The sequence below is a fragment of the Sprattus sprattus genome (genome assembly GCF_963457725.1).
Source record: "Sprattus sprattus genome assembly, chromosome: 14".
In the NCBI taxonomy this organism is placed as follows: Eukaryota; Metazoa; Chordata; class Actinopteri; order Clupeiformes; family Clupeidae; genus Sprattus; species Sprattus sprattus.
This window is the reverse complement of record NC_137912.1, coordinates 30,849,725-30,872,886: the sequence shown is the minus strand read 5'-3', so window position 1 is coordinate 30,872,886 and position 23,162 is coordinate 30,849,725. Positions and strand designations below refer to the sequence as shown.

Sequence of the window (23,162 nt, the reverse complement as noted above, 5' to 3'; positions counted from 1 at the left end):
TAGACTCAGCGTTTCCTTCTAAACTAAAAACAGTAGGCTATATTACCATATTAAAATGGTGTACAAAATTGCGTTTTATTACAATGATAAAAAAGTGTAGGCCTACTAGCCTATGGTAAGGTCAGGTTTGCCGATGTGCTTGGCTATTTTAAAGTTTCTCCCTGTGCATCGATCGGAGACAGACGTCACTTCACTGATAATATTCTGGGGATAGGCTACAACATAGCCAATAGGCTTTCATACTATGGGCTTTTTCCTTTAAATATCTTTGCGGCATTGGATCAGTCTCCTTTCAAGAACAGGCAAGAACTTTCTAGCCTCGCGTCTGAGTGCCTATACCTAAAAACAACAGGCGGATGGCGGGCGGGTGCGGTTTTGAAAATTGGTCAAAAAAATTGGTGCGGATGGATAGCGGACGGATCATGCGTTTTGTGATGCGGTTGCGGATGAAATAATAGCCCATCCGCGCATCTCTAGTCTGGATGCTACTGGATGTCCTAAAATTTCCCTCTGGATTAATAAAGTATCCATCCATCTAATAATAATAATAATAATAATTCATTTTATTTGTAGTGCACTCTTCATTCCAGCAGAATCTCAGAGTGCTAAAGATGAAGTCACTGCTTACTACTCATTACACAACAAATCACCCTTTATTAATCAGTTACTAACATTTATAACTGGTAAAACGGAGCCTTATTGTAAAGTGTGAAACACATCATCATCTAGTAATCAGTTACAAACATTTATAACTGGCAAAATGGAGCCTTATTGTACAAAAAAAAAACGTTCTGGGGGGGGGGGGGGGGGGGGGGGTGGATTCTGGATTTACCCCTGGAGATGTACCATCTCGTTTTCGAGGGGGTCCACAAATTGATATTGTGTTGAAATTAATTTAATTTTGTGTTGAAATTAAATTGATATTGTGTTGAAATTAAATTGATATTGTGTTGAATTTAAATTGATTATGAGTTCATGGACATTTAATGTCTGTCCTAATACTAAAACATAATTTCAGAAAAGTTTTTCTATATCACACTTACATAAGGGCAAACACAAACTGCCTTGGTTTAACACTAATAAGGGTTGTTTGAATGTATGTGTGTCCAGATTCTAACTTTGTACAAGAGATGATGTCATTCCTGTATTCTGTTGTCACTTTCACACACAGACACGGGGAAGGTGGTTAAACCAGTGAAACTGTAAAGAGCACACTTGTGGACCTTTTTCAGTCATCAGTTGTTAGGTGTTCAAGGTAATGAAGGCAGTTGTCAAATGGTGTTTTATGTGTTTGGAGCTTGAGTTCATACAGTAATGTCATTGCCTTTTCCCTCCAGATACCTGTGGCATAGAGGACCATGAAGGCCTGGGGGCTGCTTCTGCTCATCGTCATAGCAATCAAAGGTATGTAGTCCTACTTTATGAATATCTCCTCTCATGGGTTTGTATGCAATTTTGTGTACACACTATTCAGTTCAGTTCAAATGGCTACAGTATGTACAGTGCTTTGCAGAGGTATTCACCCCTTTTGTTCTGTTAAAGTCTATAATCAAATTAAAGTTGGTTTGTTTAATACATTTTAATTTGAATTCATCCTTTTTATTTATACAAAGTTGTCAGGCTTCTCTCGGGGATGGGCCCCGAGTCACTGGTTTTAGGAACCAGCGGTCAGATAAGTGGGTTAGAGAGGACCGAGATGTCGTTTCGATTCTTAATTAATCTCTGCAACTTAATCAGGAATAATACAGTCTGGCTGTGATAACCCAAGGACACTATTCTCCACCATCAACAAACTCCTTAAACCCATGGACAACCTCTCTCACTCCTTCACCTTTGACAAATGCAATGAATTATCATGTTTCTTCCAAAATTAAATGGACACTATCCACAACCAGTTGTCCTCCTCCACCACTCCTGGAACCAAACTTGACCCCCCACTGCTTACAGATCACACCTTCTCATCATTCACTGACCTTTTCTCAGTGGTAGACGGTATGAAGTCATTTACTAGTGCTTTGGACCCGTTCCTCTCCTCCCTCGTCAAGGCCTGTCTCCCCATCCTCCGTCCACTCATAACAAATACAGTAAACTCCTCCCTGTCTTCTGGCTACAGCCCCTCCACCTTAAAGCTTGCAGCAGTTACCCTCATACTCAAAAAAAACCTGGGCTTGACCCTGACTCCCCCAATAACTACCGGCCCATCATCAACCTGCCCTTCCTGTCAAAAATACTGGAGAGAGTTGTTGCCATTCAGATAAAATCCTATCTTGACTCCCTTTTAAGTCTGGGTTTCGCCCAAAACACAGCACTGAAACTGATCAATGTCACAAATGACATCCAGTTATCATCAGACTCTGGTTCCATCAGCATCCTCATCCTTCTTGACTTCAGCACTACTAATAACTTTTCCACACCCATCACACGTGTCCATTCCACCCTTGGTATTACTGGCACTGCCCTCTCCTGGTACCAGTCCTACCTTACTGACAGACATCAATACATTTCAACCAACTACTTCAAATCAACCATAGTTACTATCACCCATGGTATCCCCCAGGGTTCCGTGCTTGGTCCCCTTCTCTTCATCCTCTACATGCTCCCACTTGGACAGATCCTCCACCACCATGGCCTCCAGTTTCATCGTTATGCCGATGATACTCAGCTGTACCTATTCTCCAAGACCATCACTGTTTCTACATTCACCACTTGCCCAATCGACATTAAAACATCCTAAGAAACGCTAAGAAACTTTCTAAAACTTAACTGCAATAAATCTGAAATCTTATTTATTGGCCCAGACTCCCTTACCCGCCTCACTCACGATTTCATACTCAATATTGATGGCTCCATTGTCACCCCCTCCACCCAAATCTGTAACCTGGGAGTCACCTTTGACCCCACTCTCTCATTCCTGCTCCATCTCAAACAGATCACCAAAACAGTCTTTTTCCACCTCCGTAACATTACCCGCCTCCGACCCTCACTGTCACCCACTGCTGCAGAAACATTCATTCATGCATTTAAAACATTCAGGCTTGACTACTGCAACAGGATCCTCTATAGTACCACAAACAAAGTCCTTAATAAACTGCAGTACGTACAGAACTCTGCTGCCCGCCTACTTACTAATACCTTCTCAAGTGATCACATCACCCGTGTCCTCCATGACCTTCACTGACTTGGAAATCACAGGATACATTTCAAGATTTTCCTCAACACCTACAAGGACCTCAACAACCTGGCTTCCCCCTACCTCCCTGACATCCTTCACCCCCTCCCGATGCCTCAGGCCTGCTAATGCCAACCTCCTACAAATACCGAGGACCAAGTGCCTTGGGTGACAGGGCGATTTTGGTCGCTGCCCCCAACCTGTCGAACTCATTACCACACAAAAAAAAATGCCCCCTCACTGTCATCATTTAAAAAGGTTGAAACCCATCTCTCCAGCCATGCCTACCACAACTAACTCTCTCCCCCCCACACAAACCCACTCCCCATTTTAATTCTTTCCGTTTTACGTCTTAATTTTAAGCGTCTTTGAGAACTTTGAAAAGCGCTATATGAATAAGCTATATTATTATTATTATTATTATTATTATTATTCATAATAATAAATCTGGCAGATGCTAACGTTGTGAACTCCACAACATAATCACATTTTCAAGAAGGTGAGATGGACGAGAAACAGCCTGAGAGGAGACATTTTCAGACCTTCATCCTATGTGCAAATCATAATTTGACACAATTCCTGTTGTTTTAACTTTTTGGGAGATATGAAGTGGCCCTTTGGCTTTGCAAGTATACCCAACAACCTAATCGAAACAATATAACAACCTGAAGCTGAGCAACAGGACACACCAACATCGCTCTACTGACTGGTGACAGCAGCAACACGACCACACGTTGTACCTGGAATTCACCAAGGCACTCCTTCACAATAAAACATGCACTGTCTGTCCACACCTGCTTAACACAACAACATGATTGCCCAACCATAGAACCTGAGCAGCAGGATACAGCAACAAGCTTCTTTGAGTGACTGTCCTCCAAAACCAAAATCCAGCAGAAGTGTTGGGGTTGATTTAGCTACAAAGCCTCTAACTTTCGCTACCAGATCTGCATACTTTAGCTTCTTCCTTTCAAAGGCTTCATTATTGCATCTTCGAGGGTAGTAACTCAACTAGTAGGGTAACTCAATAAAGTAAACAATGCGCTCTCACCACAAAACAACACCATGCCATAGCACTGTGGAGCTTGACCTGCATACCTGCAAAACATATTCCATATATATCTTTAAAAAAAATCAGATTGCATGAAAACCCAACTTCACATATCACTATCTTTGTAATTGTTGAAGATGAGTTAAAATGGCACTCAAATTCAAATGAGTCACAGTAGAAAATGTAATTTTGATGTCCTGAACAGTGTTGTCAGTATCAGAAAATGCTACATGACACGTACTGTGGGTATGGAATTACTTTAACCCTTTCATGCATAAATTATGAAAAAAATGGTCTAGATTTTTTTGGGATTGATTTTCTTACTCAAAATGAACCTAAACTTGAAATTCATTTTGAATTTTTTTAAAATATGGTGCAACAAAGGGATGGTAACAAATAAATAACCAAGGTTGAAAATCATTATTTTCATGGAATTTCGTAAATATTTATGTTGATATGTTTGATATATGATTGTTTCTTTCATTTGAACAAAGCAAATAAAAATAAATAGCAGGTTATATAATTAGATTTAATGTCATCTGATTCCTCTAATGCATGGTGTCCACATGCATGGACGTCATCCGATACCTCTGATGCATGACGTCCACATACGTGGACAGTTGGTTTTTAGGGTGTAAAACTATATTTTACGTCAAATTTCATTTTTTGTAACACAGATTTGTTCAACACACTTTCCCCTACATGCTAATATTTTTTTGGGACTGATTTGGCGTTCTTGGGTAGAAGTTTTTAACAGATATGCCTGGAGTATTCAGCACATGTTCAGCACCATCACCCATCTTGACTTAATGATGTCATTAGACAGTTAACATTCCAAATACAAGATTATACATATTGTTATTATATTGCTCTGAGTCTACTGTCACTGCCCCTATGTGGTTTGGAGAATATTACTTTGATAATGCAAAACAAAATGAAGTTTTATTAACTTTCCATGCATGTGGACACCATGCACGAAGGGGTTAAGACTTTCGGAATTCAGTATTTAATTATTATCTTGATAAAAAAAATATATATATTTTGACATGGTGTATGGAGAAATTCCCAGCCTTTAAGATGTACGTACTGTATGTGTTAGAGTAATTTAGAGAGTAGAGTAAAAAAAAAGATTGTGTGACGGTAAACATCGAATATTTGCATATACATCAGATGAATTGTGATATTAAAAAATGCTGTCCATTTGTGAAGATGCCTGCCAAGATTTAGTCGCATGTAGACTTGCATTAAGTGAAATTGGTGTTTCTGTATTGGTGTTCTGGGCTGTTGCTCCTTCTTTCTTCCCTCTGTAATACTTCTTCTTTTTTTGCTTTCTCAACTTTCTAAGCTGTCAGTACACAGTGGAATGTGTGGATGCCACGGGATATCTCAGCCATGACCAACTCATGTGTAGTTATCCCCTGTTCATTTATGTATCCTTCGGGAGTCAGGCCTTATCGTGGGGTCCATGGAATATGGTATTTTGGCCAGCCTTACCCGCAGCTGTTCCCTCCTGTGGTGTACAAATCTCGGACAGACATTGTGCATGAGAGTTACAAAGGCCGCACTAAATTACTGGGTGACCTGCACCAGAAGAACTGTACACTGAGGATCAGCAACATCGGTCCTGAGCACTCTGGGAGATACTACTTTCGTGCAGACCTTGGTGGAGCCAATATTTACACATATCCAGATTTCTCAGAACTTAAGGTCCTGGGTAAGTAAGTTGTGGAAATATTAATGATTAAGTTATGAATCAAGAATTAATAAGTTAAAATAAATGTTTGGGCTCATGTCAGATAGGAAGCACAATATGATTAATTCATCCTTACATTCAACCTTAAAAATGTTTTTTTTTTTTTTTTTTTTGTATCTTATCTTGTGTTTTTTCTACCTTTATTAATTTCATGTTAAACATGGAATATTTTGGCTGTGGTATTTTTTGTTTCTTCAGAGGGCTACCATTGTCCAACTATCTGTGGTATTATCAAACTGACTCTGAATCCGGCCTTAGACAACTTGAATGACATAAAATGTCTGTAGTTTGGAACGAGCATTCTGGCAACACCAATGAGCAAACAAATAGTTAATTCCTTTCTGTAAATCATCACTGAAAAACAAATAGGTGTGTCAGTTCTGTCATGATATTCAGCACAGACAACAACAATAATAATAGGAACAGTAATAATAATAATAATACATCATTTTTTTATAATTAAAAAAAGATTTTATAATGTGTCAACATATCAAACCAGAAAAAAGCTATGTCTACCCAATTTTCACTATAAACTCTATTTTAAAACTTTTAAGTTGTTATTGTAAAACAAATGAAAAGTAATGCAATAGAGTTGATAGGGAAAACATCACAGTACAGTTCTACAGCAGGCCTATATTTAAAAAAAAAACTTGCTAGAATAGAAGTAGTTATATACTGTAAGTAGTTATATTGATATTAAATATTTCACTTAATAACTACTTCCCTCAACTACTCATTGGGGGAGGGAGAGGGGAAGGGGTGCAGGCTTCATTTGAAAAGACAAGCCATAAACTAACAACTGTGGCCAGGCGTGTTCCCGAAAGCCTGCAGTGTCCAAATACCAGCTTTGGTGGACTTTTATTTTGTCCAGATACTCCCAGATACACAACTTTCCATGGAGTGCTACCAGTGGCTCAAGATCACTCCTTGAGATCAGCAGATAGGGCACAATAGAATGCCGCACCTAGAGTCTCACTGTCTCTTAAGAAAAAGTTCCAAAATAGTAAACATATTGTCAGCAACTGCCTCATTCACTCACCTACAGAAGTCAAATCTCAATCAGTCAAGTGTAAACAAGCAGGGGTGTTCCACAACCATCTCAGAATCAGTAAGTCTCACCAGGTCAAGGGGCTAATCAGGATTGAGAAACAAAGTGTACAAGAAACAGAGTTTCAATAGTGCAAGGTGTAGACAATACAAAAATCAGGGGAGATGATTTAGAGAAGAGTAATTTTGTCTAGGAAAGAAAAACAAACGTGGATGTTGAATATATCTCCTTTTAGTGTTCGGAGATGAATGTTACAGGTTAAGTGACACAAAAATGAACTGAAATATGACATGCTTCAGTCAAGATAGCGGACAGCTGAAGAGACACTTACACCATGTCACACCAGCTGGTGGAACTAAAATGGCTGCGGTGGTAGGGACAGCAATTCTATTCGACAGTGAGTCCCAGTCTCGGGAATAGTATTCTGAAATGCTCTACTATTTTTCTTCTTCGAATCACAGACCCCCAGTTGAAATGAATGTACTTATGGTTTGTTAGACCTTTATCGCAGTTTTTTGGCTGCTTTTCCATATATAGCCATGTCCTCTTCACCTAACAATCCTCTACCCTAATTGTTCTTGTTTTCTCTTGTCCTTAGACCAACCAAACATTGATGTACCTGAGGAAATTGTTAGTGATGAGAGCCTTGATTTGACGTGTTATGCCCCTGACAACTGTCCTGATATGATCCCTGAAATACACTGGATGTACACAGACTACCTACCAGACCCTCTCTTCACTGCAGACTTTTTGGAAGACAGCAACACAGCAGTGATATCCAGCACTTTAACTTTTACTCCCAGACCCATGCACAATGGCCAACTGCTTGGCTGTCGAGTTCAATACCCAAACACCACCTTTGTGTATGAACATCTCCTTGCATTGGATGTCAAGTGTAAGTTGTGGAAAAAGTTTTTGGGTCATTCGACGACATCTCACCTCAAAACTAGCTTTACATTGGCTTTACCTAGACTTGACAACTTCGTAAATTACCAGATGAGTTCATAATAGGAATGCCTAAGATGCAAAACACTGCTAATGTTTAATTTGGTATAACTGTCTCTTATACATACAGAGATGAATGAGCTTTCTCATACAGCATACTTACACAGCTCCTCCACTGCGTGTTGGCATATTGTTTGTCCTGTCGGGATTTATTTTCTGAGTCAGACCAGCAAATTACACATTATCACTTACTAAATTGTCAAGAATGCTACATAAAACAAATTCATATAATTGATTCTGAAACAGATCGAAATATAATATATATATAAAATGGAGGTGTCACAGGTACTTCTTAAAATACATTTCCCTGTTTTCATTTTTCTTTAAATGAAATGTCATTGGTGTTCGAATAATCACATGATCATCAATGAACCAAAGAATCTGATAAGGGCAAACAAACTTAACTATCTTGTATTGTTTTGAACTTTGAACTAGCAGGGCTGCATTAATCCCTGACTTGACCCACAAAGCCCTTAGTGGCTTAACATGGGATGACTCATGTTGCAATGATAGTGTTGGATTTAGTCATTTACTTTTAAGTAGTAAAAAGTTAGATGTGATGTAAATGTATAGAGACTAATGAGTGTGTTCTTTGGCAGATGCCCCGCAGACTGTGTGGGTAAATGTCTCCCAAGAGGTCATGGAGGGAAGTGCAGTGATTCTTCATTGTGAAGTAGACAGTAACCCAGTGTCCCGCATCTCTTGGCTCTTTGGAGATGAAGAGCTCCTGTCAGATACAGCTTCAAACGTCTCCCTTTACCTAGAGGAGCTCAACCCCTCCCAGGAGGGCATCTACACCTGCGTTGGGGACAATGGCTACGGCGTTATGAACACCTCTATGTACCTGGCTGTCAAGTGTGAGTTTACACAATGTCTAAACCCTTAGGTTTCCCTGTGTCTGAACAAGACTGATATTGGAGGTAAATAATAGAGTTTTAGGTGCTTTCCTTGCCTTGATGATGCTTACAACGTTTTTCTGTACGGCATACTGCCTGACCTTATATGTGGCACAATCTTATTAAATCAAGAGCATCCAGCAGGATAATCAAGAGATCTATAAATACATTGACTTCAAAATAATAGACCTGGAACAAGGATAGGTAGATTTTTAATGCAAGTGTTTACGGGAGCAAGTTTGAAAAGTGATCTTGAAATGAATTTTCATGGTATAGTCATAGCGTAGTAGTATAGTGCAGTCTATTCCCCTTGGTTTGTGCTCTGTGCTCTTTCTTCTGATGCATATGTATTCATCGGAGGATTGAGGGTAGGGGTTTCTGAGAAAGCTATGGCAGAAGATGCACAAGAAATGAGTCATTATGTATTCCATTGTATATTTTTTAGTTATAGCACTCGAAAAGATGTTAAATCAAAATAATTAAAATTCCTTGGTTGGGGACTTCCCTCACGGTCAACAATACTCAACAACAATAAGGCCAATTGACAACAGCTCACAACAGCTTCAATCCAGTTGTAACATATGGACCTCGTGGTGTCCATAGACATGATGGGTTAAGACATGACACCAGAGTCAACAAGATACACCTCAAGACAGATCTCAAAAAAGATTTCATATGCATATCTCAGATAATAATAATAATAATAATTCAATTTTATTTTGAACGCACTTTTCGTTCCAAAGAATCTCAGAGTGCCTACATATTAGAAATTAACTATAATAATACAATAAAATTTAAAAAAAATATGTAATTGTTAACATAAGTGTCACTGTGACCTAACTGTCACAGGTCACAGGTTGTTCTGATCCCTCGGAGACGCAACACACCAGACATGAATCAAGTTTAGTAATTTTATTTTAAAGGCCGGCAGCCACACACATGCTTAGTTACAAACAGTCACTGGGCAAGATTTAGCATATGGTTTAGGCCCAGCCTATCTCCACATAACCCACCCCAATCAGACACAGGAGGCTGCTATAGCCACAGATAGGCACCACCAAGGGGGAGGGGTACAGCCTATTGGCAGAGGCAAATTAGAATAAATACATGCACTGGAAGCAAAACACAAATCTCATAGTGAAGCCCTCAATACAGTTCCCCAGCTAGGCCCAACACTGGCGTTATATTTCACACGTGATCACACATAGAAATGTCAATGTACAAAAATGTCACTGCAAAGATGGCTCACACACACACAGCAAGCTACACCTCTAAAAAGTTAGTTTGGTTCCTTGTCACCATAAACAGGCGCTCGTCACATAGGCTGCCTTACCTCCCCGGTATGTGTAACCCATTAAGAGGGGCTCACCCAGTCACTGCCTGTCCCGCAAAGCGGGTGCGCTGCCGGATCGCGAAGTGAAGAAAACCCTTTTGGTCGGCGGCGTCCCCCGTCGCCGACCAAACCAAAACAAAACAATAACAAATCCAACAGTTTCTCGGTCCAGGAGTAGGTGCAGCAGAGCTTCGCCGATACGTGATGACGGAGGGCGGATCACGCCACCGTCGCACTTCCACAAACTCTGGCTGGTTAAAGTTTGCGTCTCTCTCTCCCCTTCCTCCGATGTCACTCCTGCGTCCTCTCTGGCTGCAGCTCCGGATTTCACCACCGTAACAAAGGAAAAGCACACACTAAACCAACGGCAGGCTCAAAGCTGACCCATTCAGTAACATATTATTTTGCAATAAAACAATGACTTTCCTTAAGTTGGTGAGTTACCACGCATCTCTGTCTCACACGCCGGCGTCATTGCCCCAGGGTCCCCTGGGAAGTTGAGACCTGTTCCTTTCCCGTCACCCTGTATAAAAAGGATTTCTCCGGCCAGCGTCCCAATCACATCAGTTCACTCAAAGTCCGTGGCCTTTAGTCCATCAACTCATTAGTCCATATTAGAGTTCTTGCCACACAGTTCCCCCCTGCTCACTGGTTACAGCACAACACACAATAATATTACACCACACACATGATTACACAATCAACAACAATAATACCCAGGACCGACATGTGACATAAGCATAACAGAAAAGACTTAACACAAGGCCAGAAATGCCTTCCTGAATAAAAAAGTTTTAAGTCCAGCTTTAAAGGAGTCCAGCGTCTGCGTTGCCCTTAGGTGGTCAGGGAGGCTGTTCCATAAGTGTGGCGCTGCCGAGCAAAAGGCCCAGTCGCCCATGGTGCGGGACTTGGTTTAGGGGACGCGGAGGAGCGAGCTGTTTGAAGACCTGAGGGTGCAGGTGGAGGTTTGGGGAGTAATTAATTCTTGCAGGTAGGAAGGTGTAAGTCCATTTATGCATGTATGGGTGATTATAAGGACTTTGTAGTCAATCCGGAAAGAGACAGGGAGCCAGTGTAGTGAGTGTAATATTGGTGTTATGTGCTCATATTTCCGGACCTTTATCAGAATCCTGGCAGCGCTGTTTTGGATGTATTGCAGCTTCTGGATGTTCTTGCCAGTGATCCCATAGAAAAGTGAATTACAATAGTCCAGTCTTGAGGAGATAAAGGCGTGGAAGGTGAGATGAGTCAAGGAGGATGACTGAACCTGGTGTGGAGTGCCAACAAGAAGGGCTTCAGTTTTGCTACTATTAAGCTGGAGAAAGTTGTTGCTCATCCATGCCTTTATCTCCCCATGGCTGCAGTGGGGCTTGGGGCAGTTTTGATATAAAGCTGTGTGTCATCAGCATAACAGTGGAAAGACATCCCATGTCTGCTGATGACGGGGAGCATGTACATATTGAAGAGGATGGGGCCGAGGACCGACCTTTGTGGAACACCACAAGAGACAGGGAGCTGTCTGGACTTGCAACTTCCCAGTGAGACATATTCAGTTCTGCCAGAAAGGTAGGACTGAAACCACTTGAGGGCAGAGTCTGATAGTCCAATCGTGGTGTGGAGTCGCTCTAGCAGGATAGTGTGGTCCACTGTGTCAAATGCAGCAGTCAGGTCCAGGAGGATGAGGAGTGAGGGTGATCCTGCATTGGCTGTTATCAGCAAGTCATTTGTCACCCTGAGCAAAGCTGTTTCAGTGCTGTGGGCTGAACGAAATCCTGATTGAAATTTTTCAAACAAGTTGTTGTGTTTGAGGTGGTCCTGAAATTGAGAAGCATCTACTTTCTCTAACACCTTGCACAGGAAGGCAAGGTTTGAGATAGGCCTGTAGTTGGCTAGAACCTCCGGGTCCAGGTTGGGCTATTTGAGAAGGGGACGGATGACAGCAACCTTGAGAGCAGGTGGGACATAACCAGACTGAAGGGAAAGGTAAACGACTTTGGTGATGAAAGGACTGAGAGTGGGGATGTGTGACTTGAGCAGAGCAGTGGGAATGGGGTCCAGGGTACAGGTACACAATCAAAATTTTCTGAGGATTTCTTCAACATAGCTCTCCCGAACCTCAGCGAGATGTAGAGGAGACAGCACACTCGCAGATGAGGTGTTGGTGTCATAGGGAAGCAGAGCTGGGGAGCTTGACATCAGAGAGCGAATGTTGTTGACCTTGGATCTGAAAAAGTCAATGAAGCTGTTGCATTGATCCTCTGTAGCCTCAGTTGAAGAGGATGGTTGTGGCTTCAGGAGATGATTTATGGTGGTAAAAAGCTGTTTAGAGTTGCCAGGGTTTTTATTAATTAAGTTGGAATAGAACTGAGCGAGCATCTTTAAGTGAGTTGTAGTAGGCCCTTTGATGCTCACGGAAGGCCAGTTTATGCAGAGTGTCTGTAGCGTCGTTCCAGGACACACCCAGCCGTTTTTATTTTCCGCAGCGCATGTGTGAACCAAGGAGCAGAGCGCGAGAAATTGACCTCACGTGTCTTGACAGGGGCATGGAGATAAAAAACACAGCTCAAGGATGTATTATAGAGCTCCACTAATTCATCCACTGATGCAGAGGCTGGGCAGGTGATGAGCTGGAGATCCATGGTCATGGTGGCTGAGTCAATGCTTTTCCAGTTCCGGAAAGACATTTGACGCTTAGGTCTAATAGTAGGCAGCTTAAAAGTCAAGGCCATTGAGACCACCTTGTGGTCGGACACACCAATATCATACACCTGTAGGTTACTGATGGGAGCAGAGTCAGTGATAACCAGGTCCAGAGTGTGCCTCTTGGTGTGAGTAGGAATCTCAACATGCTGCTGCAGGCCAAGACACTGAAGCAAACTCAGAAAATCTGCTGCAAACTGACAGGAAGGGTTGTCAACATGGATATTTAAATCACCAACAATGACAATGTTAGTTGACGTATTGCAGAGTGAGGTTAGCAGATCACTTATCTCAGGTAGAAAAGCTGGATTCGGTTTTGGAGGACGGTATATTAGAAGCACTGTCATGGAGTGTGGAGGTTTGCATTTGAAGGCCAGGCATTCCATAGACGAAAATTCAGGCATTGGCAGTGGAGAGAGTTTTATTTCAGCCCGGTGTATGATGACTAGTCCAGAAGGACTGTAGATTCTACAATGTGTGAGGCGGCAGCCTCTGTGTATGTAGCGAGGGCGACGTAGAAGTCCAAGGTTTCTGAATAAGTCTATATAACCAGGAATGATGGGTTGGTTGAGTTTCATCAGTTCCGCCGTGGAGTATCTCAGCGCCATGCCAGCCAGAGGATAAATACCAGTCCAGCGCTGTTTCCACCCGTCAGCCCAGCGTCGCTAACCAGCACGAATGGGACGGCAGGGAGGCTCTCCGGATGATGTCCCTCGGTAGCAATGGGTGAAAAACCAGCAGAGGAGATACACAGATCAACAGATGTAAATATGGGTCAGTTTCAAAAGCAATAAAGCCTCCAACATTACTTACATCGAAGATGTCGTTGATGTTACCGACAGCTGGCCCAGCTGGTACAGCCGTCAGACGGAGAAACGGTAAAAACCAAAAAAACACCAATGTCTTCTCCTCGTTTGAAAATCGTGTATAAGTCTCCGTTAAGATATAAGTAAGCCAGACTAACTAAAAGCCTAACTAATGTATTTAAATAACGCCAACGTCCTCTCCTCAATTCAAAATTCAATTGTAAACAGGTCGCCCGAGACGGAGCTGGGGGTGGAAGTCTCTGTAAGCTCCGTGATGCACTGCAATCTACTCCATGTTTTCGATTTTGCCTAGTTTTGGGTAGTCTCGAGATGTTTCCGACGATGACTCCTAGGTTTGTTGTTATGTCAGCGGCACCCGAAAATCTCCCCGGTCTGAAGTTTGGAAACAGTCCCGTAAAGTAGCATCTGATAGCTGTGGCTGAACATTGACAGGTGTGAGATGACAGGTACCAGAAGGACTGTAGATTCTACGATGTGTGAGGCGGCAGCCTCTGTGTATGTAGCGAGGGCGACGTAGAAGTCCAAGGTTTCTGAATAAGTCTATGCAACCAGGAATGATGGGTTGGTTGAGTTTCATCAGTTCCGCCGTGGAGTATCGCAGCGCCATGCCAGCCAGAGGATAAATACCAGTCCAGCGCTGTTTCCACCCGTCAGCCCAGCGTCGCTAACCAGCACGAATGGGACGGCAGGGAGGCTCTCCGGATGATGTCCCTCGGTAGCAATGGGTGAAAAACCAGCAGAGGAGATACACAGATCAACAGATGTAAATATGGGTCAGTTTCAAAAGCAATTAAGCCTCCAACATTACTTACATCGAAGGTGTCGTTGATGTTACGACAGCTGGCCCAGCTAGTACAGCCGTCAGATGGAGAAACGGTGAAAACCAAAAAAACACCAATGTCTCCTCCTCGTTCGAAAATCGTGTATAAGTCTCCGTTAAGATATAAGTAAGCCAGACTAACTAAAAGCCTAACTAATGTATTTAAATAACGCCAACGTCCTCTCCTCAATTCAAAATTCAATTATAAACAGGTCGCCCGTGTGACATCAGCCACATAAATATGGCTCTGCTTTTCAATGATTGTAATCATAATATAAGATCTCTATTAATGTGTTCGATTGTTTTCCTATGAGAGTAGCAGATTGTAGAGCAAGGAAGGCTAGGGCAGAGGATAGGTTTTTCTCACGTCACTCACCTTCTCACTTTCCCTTTCCCTGTCTGTCCTATTGCTGCGCTATGCGCGATCACATGTTTTCTTTTTAAATGGGAACGCGGAAACCCGAGAGGGGAAATGAATGGAGGTAGTTGCTTCCAATGGCGAAACCTACACGATGTCCTCGTGAACTACCGCAAAGACCGGAATATATATTGCAGTGACTAAAACGGATTAAGCCTTATACAGCCCGCCCTATTTAAGGATTGTATACGACGAGCACTCTAAGGAGGTGAGAGCGATCCCTTTTTTCCTTATTTTGCGCTGGTGGCATTTTTTAAGGAAGGATTATCTTTTTGCTTCTTGGACAATTGCCGTGGAATATACTTTTGACCGGGACAGTGAATGCACGTCGGAGCTCGTGGAGCATTGTTCCCATTATTTTGTGTGGATAAACTGACGCGTTTATGTTTTGCGCACCTTGCTTCCTCATGTGGACTAGATATTAACTCTGTGGCCTGTGGACTCTTGAGTACTTGTTGTTATTCCCTATCCCCTAATCACTCACAAGACACTTTAAATAAATAGAACATTCACGTTATTTTCTGTTTTGCGTGGCTTTTACGAACCCTGATTTTTGTTGACGAAACTCGAGCGTCTAGCCGAGATTTGTTACAGTGGTGGCCAGTACGGGGATAAAACACGCATTTTTTGATAGATATAACGCTTTTCATTATCTCTCTCTCTATATCTCTTTTCCACTATGGAGACGGTAGAACTTGTGAATGTCGGTTCAGAGGGAAAACGAGATCATGAGCAGTCCAATACCTCCTGAAATTGGCCAGATTCGGAACCCTCACGTTACCGTCAGAAAGCGAGTTGAAAAGCTCACTCAATCTCTTAGTGCAATGTACCTTGATGCAGATGAGAGTAGGGCTTCCCTTTTAGATGAGAGTAGGACTACAATCTCTGATACACAAGAAAGGGGTGGGAAAAGTAATAATGGTGATGAGGAGGATGAAGAGGAAGATGAGGAAGAAGAAGAGGAAGAAGAAGGAAAGGAAGAAGAGGAAATGGTTCCCCATACATCTTCCAATCACATGCCGGTTTTCCGAGCAGAAATAAACGAGCTTCAAAGAAACCTACAGGAAACTAATAATCATTTGAAAGAACTTGAAAAGAAAGTGTTGGAGTCAAACTCAAGTGTACACTTGACCTCCATAATAGTTTCTGGACCCACTCTATGTATGTTCTTGCTGATGAAGATCTAGCCTTCCCAGTCATCTTAGGCTTAGACTTTCTGCAAAAGAGTGGCATGCGCCTTGACTTCCTTCGGGGAACATATGGTGTGAAAAATGGAGATAAAATAACATACCATGCATACATGGACCAGAGTGAAAGGGAGAGAGAGTGGCACACAGCTGAAGGGGTAGCAAATGTTTCCATTTATTATGCTCTGCCTGTTAAGAACACCGTCCCCAAAACACCACCGGTCCATCTTGGCATTTTTTCTAACTTGCCTTCAGAGCCTAAACCTGAACTGCTGCAGTTGATGCAAGAATGGCCATCCGTGTGTTCTGCAGAGTTGGGAAGAACATCTGTCGTGAGACACACTATCCGCCTCACTGACGATATGCCTTTACGCTGTCCAGCCTATCGTGTATCACCTCTGAAGAAAGACATCATCCAGCAGCAGCTGAAAGAGATGGAGGCTGATGGAGTCATTGAGCCTTCTTCTTCTCCGTGGGCCTCTCCGGTCGTCCTGGTGCCGAAGCATGATGGGAAATGGCGCTTCTGTGTTGATTATAGACGCATGAATAAGAAGACTCTGTTTGACGCCTATCCCATGCCCAAGATACATGACATCCTTGAGTCCTTTTCGGGTGCATGTGTGTTCAGCTCGTTGGACTTACGCTCTGGATACTGGCAGGTTGCCATGGACAAGGCCAGTGTTGAAAAAACAGCTTTCATCACGCCATTCGGCCTCTTCCATTTCCTGTCCATGCCTTTTGGCCTGAAGAACTCTGGGGCCACATTCCAAAGACTTATGGAGAATGTCTTGGCTGAGCTGAAGGGTTTTTGTTGTTTTGTGTACATTGATGACATCATCGTGTATTCGAAATCTGAATCGGCTCATCTGGAAGACCTGAGAAAAGTGTTTGAGAAACTTCATCAGGCCTCATTGACACTGAACCTGAAGAAATGTCATTTCTTTAAGACATCTTTGACGTTCTTAGGTCATCAGGTGTCCAGTCAAGGCGTTTCAGCCGATACAGAGAAGCTCAAGGCCATCAGTGAATACCCTCGACCTCAGAATATCAAGGAGCTCCAGCGGTTTCTTGGACTAGCTGGCTGGTATCACAAGTTCATTAAGAACTTTGCCGATCTAGCAGCTTCTTTGAACCACCTCAAGAAAAAGGATGTTGCATGGGAATGGACGGAAGACTGCGAGAAGAGCTGGGAAAGGCTTAAAGAGGCTCTACAGTCCCCTCCAGTCCTAACACACCCAGATCTTTCCAAGCCCTTCAAAGTCTCTACTGACGCCAGTGATGTTGGGCTCGGTGCCGTACTGACACAGGATGACGCCGATGGAGAGCATGTGGTTGCCTTTGCATCCCGTTTGTTGAATGGGGCGGAGCGGAACTACTCCGTCTCTGAAAAGGAGTGTTTAGCTGGTCTGGGCCGTTGAAAAATGGCAACATTTCCTTGAGGGGGTGGAGTTTGAAGTGGTGACGGACCATGCAGCATTATCCTGGGTGTTCAACACGCCAAAGACCTCTTCTCGCCTCGTCCGCTGGACCCTGAGACTTCAACCCTTCACATTCACAGTACGCTATAGGAAGGGGACATTGAACGTGGTTCCTGATGCCCTGTCACGAATCCCAGAGTCACTTCCTAATACTGCTTCTGTCATGCCAAGCATTGCTGTATGCCGTAGCACTGCCAAAGTCACTGCTGACCTTCCAAGTTCTCTAGCTGAACTTGCTGCGGCCCAAGCCAGAGACAGTTACGTAACGGAAATCGGAGTCGTCTCGTGTTTCTCTTCCTCCAAACAGAATTTCTTTCCTCAACCAACAAGGGCTGCTCTACAGAAGAGTACCAATTGATCGGGATGGATTTAAGTACCAGCTCGTTGTCCCAAAAGAACTGCATCTCTCATTTTTGCAATACTACCATGATAACCCACTAGGTGGACACTTTGGGCGTATGAAGACCCTTATACGCATCCTGGAAGTTGCCTGGTGGCCAGATGTCCGGAAAGACACCTGGACCCATATCAAAGAGTGCACTGTTTGCCAACAATACAAACCTTCTAACACCAGGCCCAGTGGCCTGTTGCAGTCAACCCAAGTATCTGAAGTGGGAGAGATGGTGGGTATTGACCTCATGGGCCCCTTCCCTCGCAGCCGAAGAGGTAACTTCTACCTGGTCGTCCTTGTAGACTATTACTCCAAATGGACTGAGCTGTTCCCTGTGCGTACTAGTCGAACACCTACATTGGTGAGGATTCTCACAGAGGAGATATTCACCAGGTGGGGGACACCAAAATACCTCCTCTCGGACAGGGGAAGCCAGTTCACCAGTCACCTACTCAGAGCAGTGTGCAAGTCATGGGGAGTAATAAATAAATTCACCACAAGCTACCATCCCCAGACAAATATGACAGAAAGAGTCAACCGCACACTCAAGAGGATGATTGCATCATATGTTGCAGATAAGCACAACAACTGGGACAGATGGGTACACGAGTTCCGGTTTGCCATCAACTCCGCCTGGCAGGAGTCCACTGGTTTTGCTCCAGCTCTCCTGCATCTGGGACGTGCTCTGAAAGGCCCCCTCGACCAACTCTTGCCCAAAGCTCCGTCACCAACCTCATCCACCCACTCGCTTCTGGAAAGACAGCTGGAGCTGAAAAGGGAAGTTGAAGAAAATGTTAAAAAGGCCCAACAAAAACAAGCCAATTACTATAACTTAAAGAGGAACAACGTGGAATTCTCAGAGGGGAATATGGTGTGGGTCAAAGCCCATCCATTGTCCGATGCCTCAAAAGGATTCACTGCCAAACTGGCGCCAAAGTGGACTGGTCCATGCACTGTGCAGAAGAAGTTGGGACCTCTGAACTACAGAGTTTGTTTCCCTGATGACTCCACGGACACAGTGAACGTTGTGAATTTGAAGTCCTACTTTGGTCCTTCTCCCATCACCAGTCTGGGGGGGGGGGGGACTATGTGACATCAGCCACATAAATATGGCTCTGCTTTTCAATGATTGTAATCATAATATAAGATCTCTATTAATGTGTTCGATTGTTTTCCTATGAGAGTAGCAGATTGTAGAGCAAGGAAGGCTAGGGCAGAGGATAGGTTTTTCTCACGTCACTCACCTTCTCACTCACTCCCTTTCCCTGTCTGTCCTATTGCTGCGCTATGCGCGATCACATGTTTTCTTTTTAAATGGGAACGCGGAAACCCGAGAGGGGAAATGAATGGAGGTAGTTGCTTTCAATGGCGAAACCTACACGATGTCCTCGTGAACTACCGCAAAGACCGGAATATATATTGCAGTGACTAAAACGGATTAAGCCTTATACAGCCCGCCCTATTTAAGGATTGTACACGACGAGCACTCTAAGGAGGTGAGAGCGATCCCTTTTTTCCTTATTTTGCGCTGGTGGCATTTTTTAAGGAAGGATTATCTTTTTGCTTCTTGGACAATTGCCGTGGAATATACTTTTGACCGGGACAGTGAATGCACGTCGGAGCTCGTGGTGCATTGTTCCCATTATTTTGTGTGGATAAACTGACGCGTTTATGTTTTGCGCACCTTGCTTCCTCATGTGGACTAGATATTAACTCTGTGGCCTGTGGACTCTTGAGTACTTGTTGTTATTCCCTATCCCCTAATCACTCACAAGACACTTTAAATAAATAGAACATTCACGTTATTTTCTGTTTTGCGTGGCTTTTACGAACCCTGATTTTTGTTGACGAAACTCGAGCGTCTAGCCGAGATTTGTTACACCCGAGATGGAGCTGGGGGTGGAAGTCTCTGTAAGCTTCGTGATACACTGCAATCTACTCCATGTTTTCGATTTTTCAATAGTCTCGCAATGTTTCCGACGATGACTCCTAGGTTTGTTGTTATGTCAGCGGCACCCGGAAAATCTCCCCGGTCTGAAGTTTGGAAACAGTCCCGTAAAGTAGCATCTGATAGCTGTGGCTGAACATTGACAGGTGTGAGATGACAGGTACCAGAAGGACTGTAGATTCTACGATGTGTGAGACGGCAGCCTCTGTGTATGTAGCGAGGGCGACGTAGAAGTCCAAGGTTTCTGAATAAGTCTATGCAACCAGGAATGATGGGTTGGTTGAGTTTCATCAGTTCCGCCGTGGAGTATCGCAGCGCCGTGCCAGCCAGAGGATAAATACCAGTCCAGCGCTGTTTCCACCCGTCAGCCCAGCGTCGCTAACCAGCACGAATGGGACGGCAGGGAGGCTCTCCGGATGATGTCCCTCGGTAGCAATGGGTGAAAAACCAGCAGAGGAGATACACAGATCAACAGATGTAAATATGGGTCAGTTTCAAAAGCAATAAAGCCTCCAACATTATTTACATCGAAGGTGTCGTTGATGTTACAGACAGCTGGCCCAGCTGGTACAGCCGTCAGACGGAGAAACGGTAAAAACCAAAAAAACACCATTGTCTCCTCCTCGTTCGAAAATCGTGCATAAGTCTCCGTTAAGATATAAGTAAGCCAGACTAACTAAAAGCCTAACTAATGTATTTAAATAACGCCAACGTTCTCTCCTCAATTCAAAATTCAATTGTAAACAGGTCGCCCGAAAGATGTTCGGTTGCTGAACTAACAAAATACTTTTAAAGTATTTAAACAGAGAATAAAAGGACGACAAACAATGGCTAAGTACAGCGATTTAACTTAACTTCACTAATAGATACAAAAGAAGAACTTTTATATATATTAAATTTAGATTATGGTAGAAAATCAAACAAAACTATGCCAGACAGAGTGGCGTAATAATAATACAGGTAGTACTCCAAGTCGTCTGTGAATGCCTTAGCCAGAACCAATGGCTTGCTTTTTCAGCAGCCTCATACAAATCCTTTAAACTCCTTTGACTGACTGTCCTCGAAAACCAAAATCCAAAAGGTTGTGGGTATAGAATTCCGGCCCTGTAATATCTCTATATTTGATGTCAAAGGAGCTAAAAAGAGTCTTTTAAGTTTGGCATTAAAAAAAAAATGCATCGAAAGGAGTTTGTAACGGACTTGATCCTTTTTTTACCATACATTTTGCAATCTTATTATTTAAATTTGTATATTTTCTGTTTGTTCAGATGTGCTTTTTCAATGATGATCTTCTCTTTTTTATTCATGTCAGCATTTTTTGACACAATCTCTTTCAATGTCAACTTTCTTCCTCTGTTTGGGGGAGGAGAGGCTTTGAGGAGTTTGAGGGGAGGGGCAATAGATGCATGATTTGCATACACACAACTTCTGCAATGTGTCATACAATGGGGGCGTGGCTTAAATGTGGAGGAAAAAGGGAAATCCCAAAAAAGCCATACATGCAGTTTAATGGGACTCCTCATCCACAAAGAACAATCTACAATCAATAATTTACACCTGATGAGAAATACCTGATATCTAGCTAACTGGACATTTTCAGGGCAGATAAGGGTTTCTACATTTGATGAAAGATTGCCTTAATTTTCTCCTAAATGCCCTGTATCCAGCTAGCAACCCTTAGCTTGCTATGAACTAAACAGCATTACAATGTACAGTTAGCCATGTTTCTGGCATGACATCTGGTTAGCTAGTCTCTTCCGGTTTATTTCACGTGTAAATTGGTGACGTATTTACAAATACCATTTAATATTCTTCTGTTGAACATCATGCTACAGTTGACATAGCATAGCACACATTACATTTGTACCAGACAGGCACAGTCCTCTTAGCAAACTGAGCAACTTAGCAAACGCCACATTGACACCACATTAAAGAAAATATTTATATCCTGATCACTAAACTCATTGCCTTTTTATTCATTAAATTGAACTTTTATACCGGGCGCCACAAATTACAGTGAGAGTGCAGTGACATTGAATATGCAGTCCGCTGCAAGTTTAGTAGGCATACATTCAACAAAAATCAGCATTTGCTTTCCACTGACTGGAAAAGTCACTATGTGCATTGTGTTTTCCAATGTATATCTGCCATCACTTGCCCAATTTCTATGGTCAATATTCTCTATATGTAATGGAGTTTTGACTTTAAAATCAATCACCCTCTGCAAATGTGGTGAAATAAGGGTATGATACATCTCACATAATGCAGTATCTCAAGATCTACTCTACCATCAAACCCCCCCCAACTCTCTCCCTCTCTCTTTGTCATCTCATTTATTTCCATGTCCGTTCTGTCTTCATACCTTTGCAGTTCCACCCCGTGATCCATGGGTGAATGGCTCTCTGACAGTGGTGGAGGGTACATCTATATTCCTTCACTGCAACACACAAGGCAGCCCAGTGCCTACTCTTACCTGGCTTAAGGATGGGGAGCTGGTGGGAACCATCACAGCTGATGAGCTTTCTGTCTTGGAACTGGAGGAGCTGACACCTCAGGGAAGCGGCCAGTACCGCTGTTTGGCTGAGAATGAGCATGGGCGCTCATCTAGCTCGCTCAACGTCACAGTAGAGTGTATGTGATTACCTAATCTTACCAATCTTACCAGTTATATTTCTAACAATAATGAATTATTTATATAATATTCTCTGTTAAGGCATGTAGTCATATGAAGGAGAGCTAAAGACATCAGTTGTTGATATTATGGGCATGTGGTGTACATAAACAGTGCATCCAGAAAGTACAGACCCTTTCAAGTTTCAGACCCAATGACACAGATATGGCTACACACAAACAATTTGTTGGGGAGCTCTATCTATTCTACAGAGACACTCAAAGCACAAATTCTCACCTCCTGTAAATACCAAGCTAGAACAAAGAGCCTTATCAATCTACACACATTACACCACAATGACAAAGCAAAAACAAAAATATGTTTGGAGTGGTTTGTTAATGTATTAAAATCAAAATTGGATAGCAAAATGTGGAACACTTGAAAGGGTCTGAAAATGCTCCAAATGCACTGTATGTTGAAGCAGCAGAGCCTACTTGCCTGTGTGACTTTGACAAGAGGATAAAGAA

General features: G+C 42.9%; 1 protein-coding gene across 2 annotated transcripts in view; it reads left to right on the top strand.

Moving 5' to 3' along the window:
* The window catches only part of mag (myelin associated glycoprotein), a 70,614-nt gene that overhangs the window by 29,449 nt on the left and 18,003 nt on the right, over nt 1–23,162 (top strand). For both annotated transcript variants that reach the window (XM_080850854.1, XM_080850855.1), the window contains exons 2-7: nt 1,172–1,255; nt 1,338–1,404; nt 5,566–5,934; nt 7,620–7,916; nt 8,626–8,883; nt 22,395–22,655. In XM_080850854.1, the coding sequence (XP_080706980.1) occupies nt 1,359–1,404; nt 5,566–5,934; nt 7,620–7,916; nt 8,626–8,883; nt 22,395–22,655 (1,231 nt within the window). In that variant the 5' untranslated portion in view covers nt 1,172–1,255; nt 1,338–1,358. The remainder of the gene's footprint in view (nt 1–1,171; nt 1,256–1,337; nt 1,405–5,565; nt 5,935–7,619; nt 7,917–8,625; nt 8,884–22,394; nt 22,656–23,162) is intronic.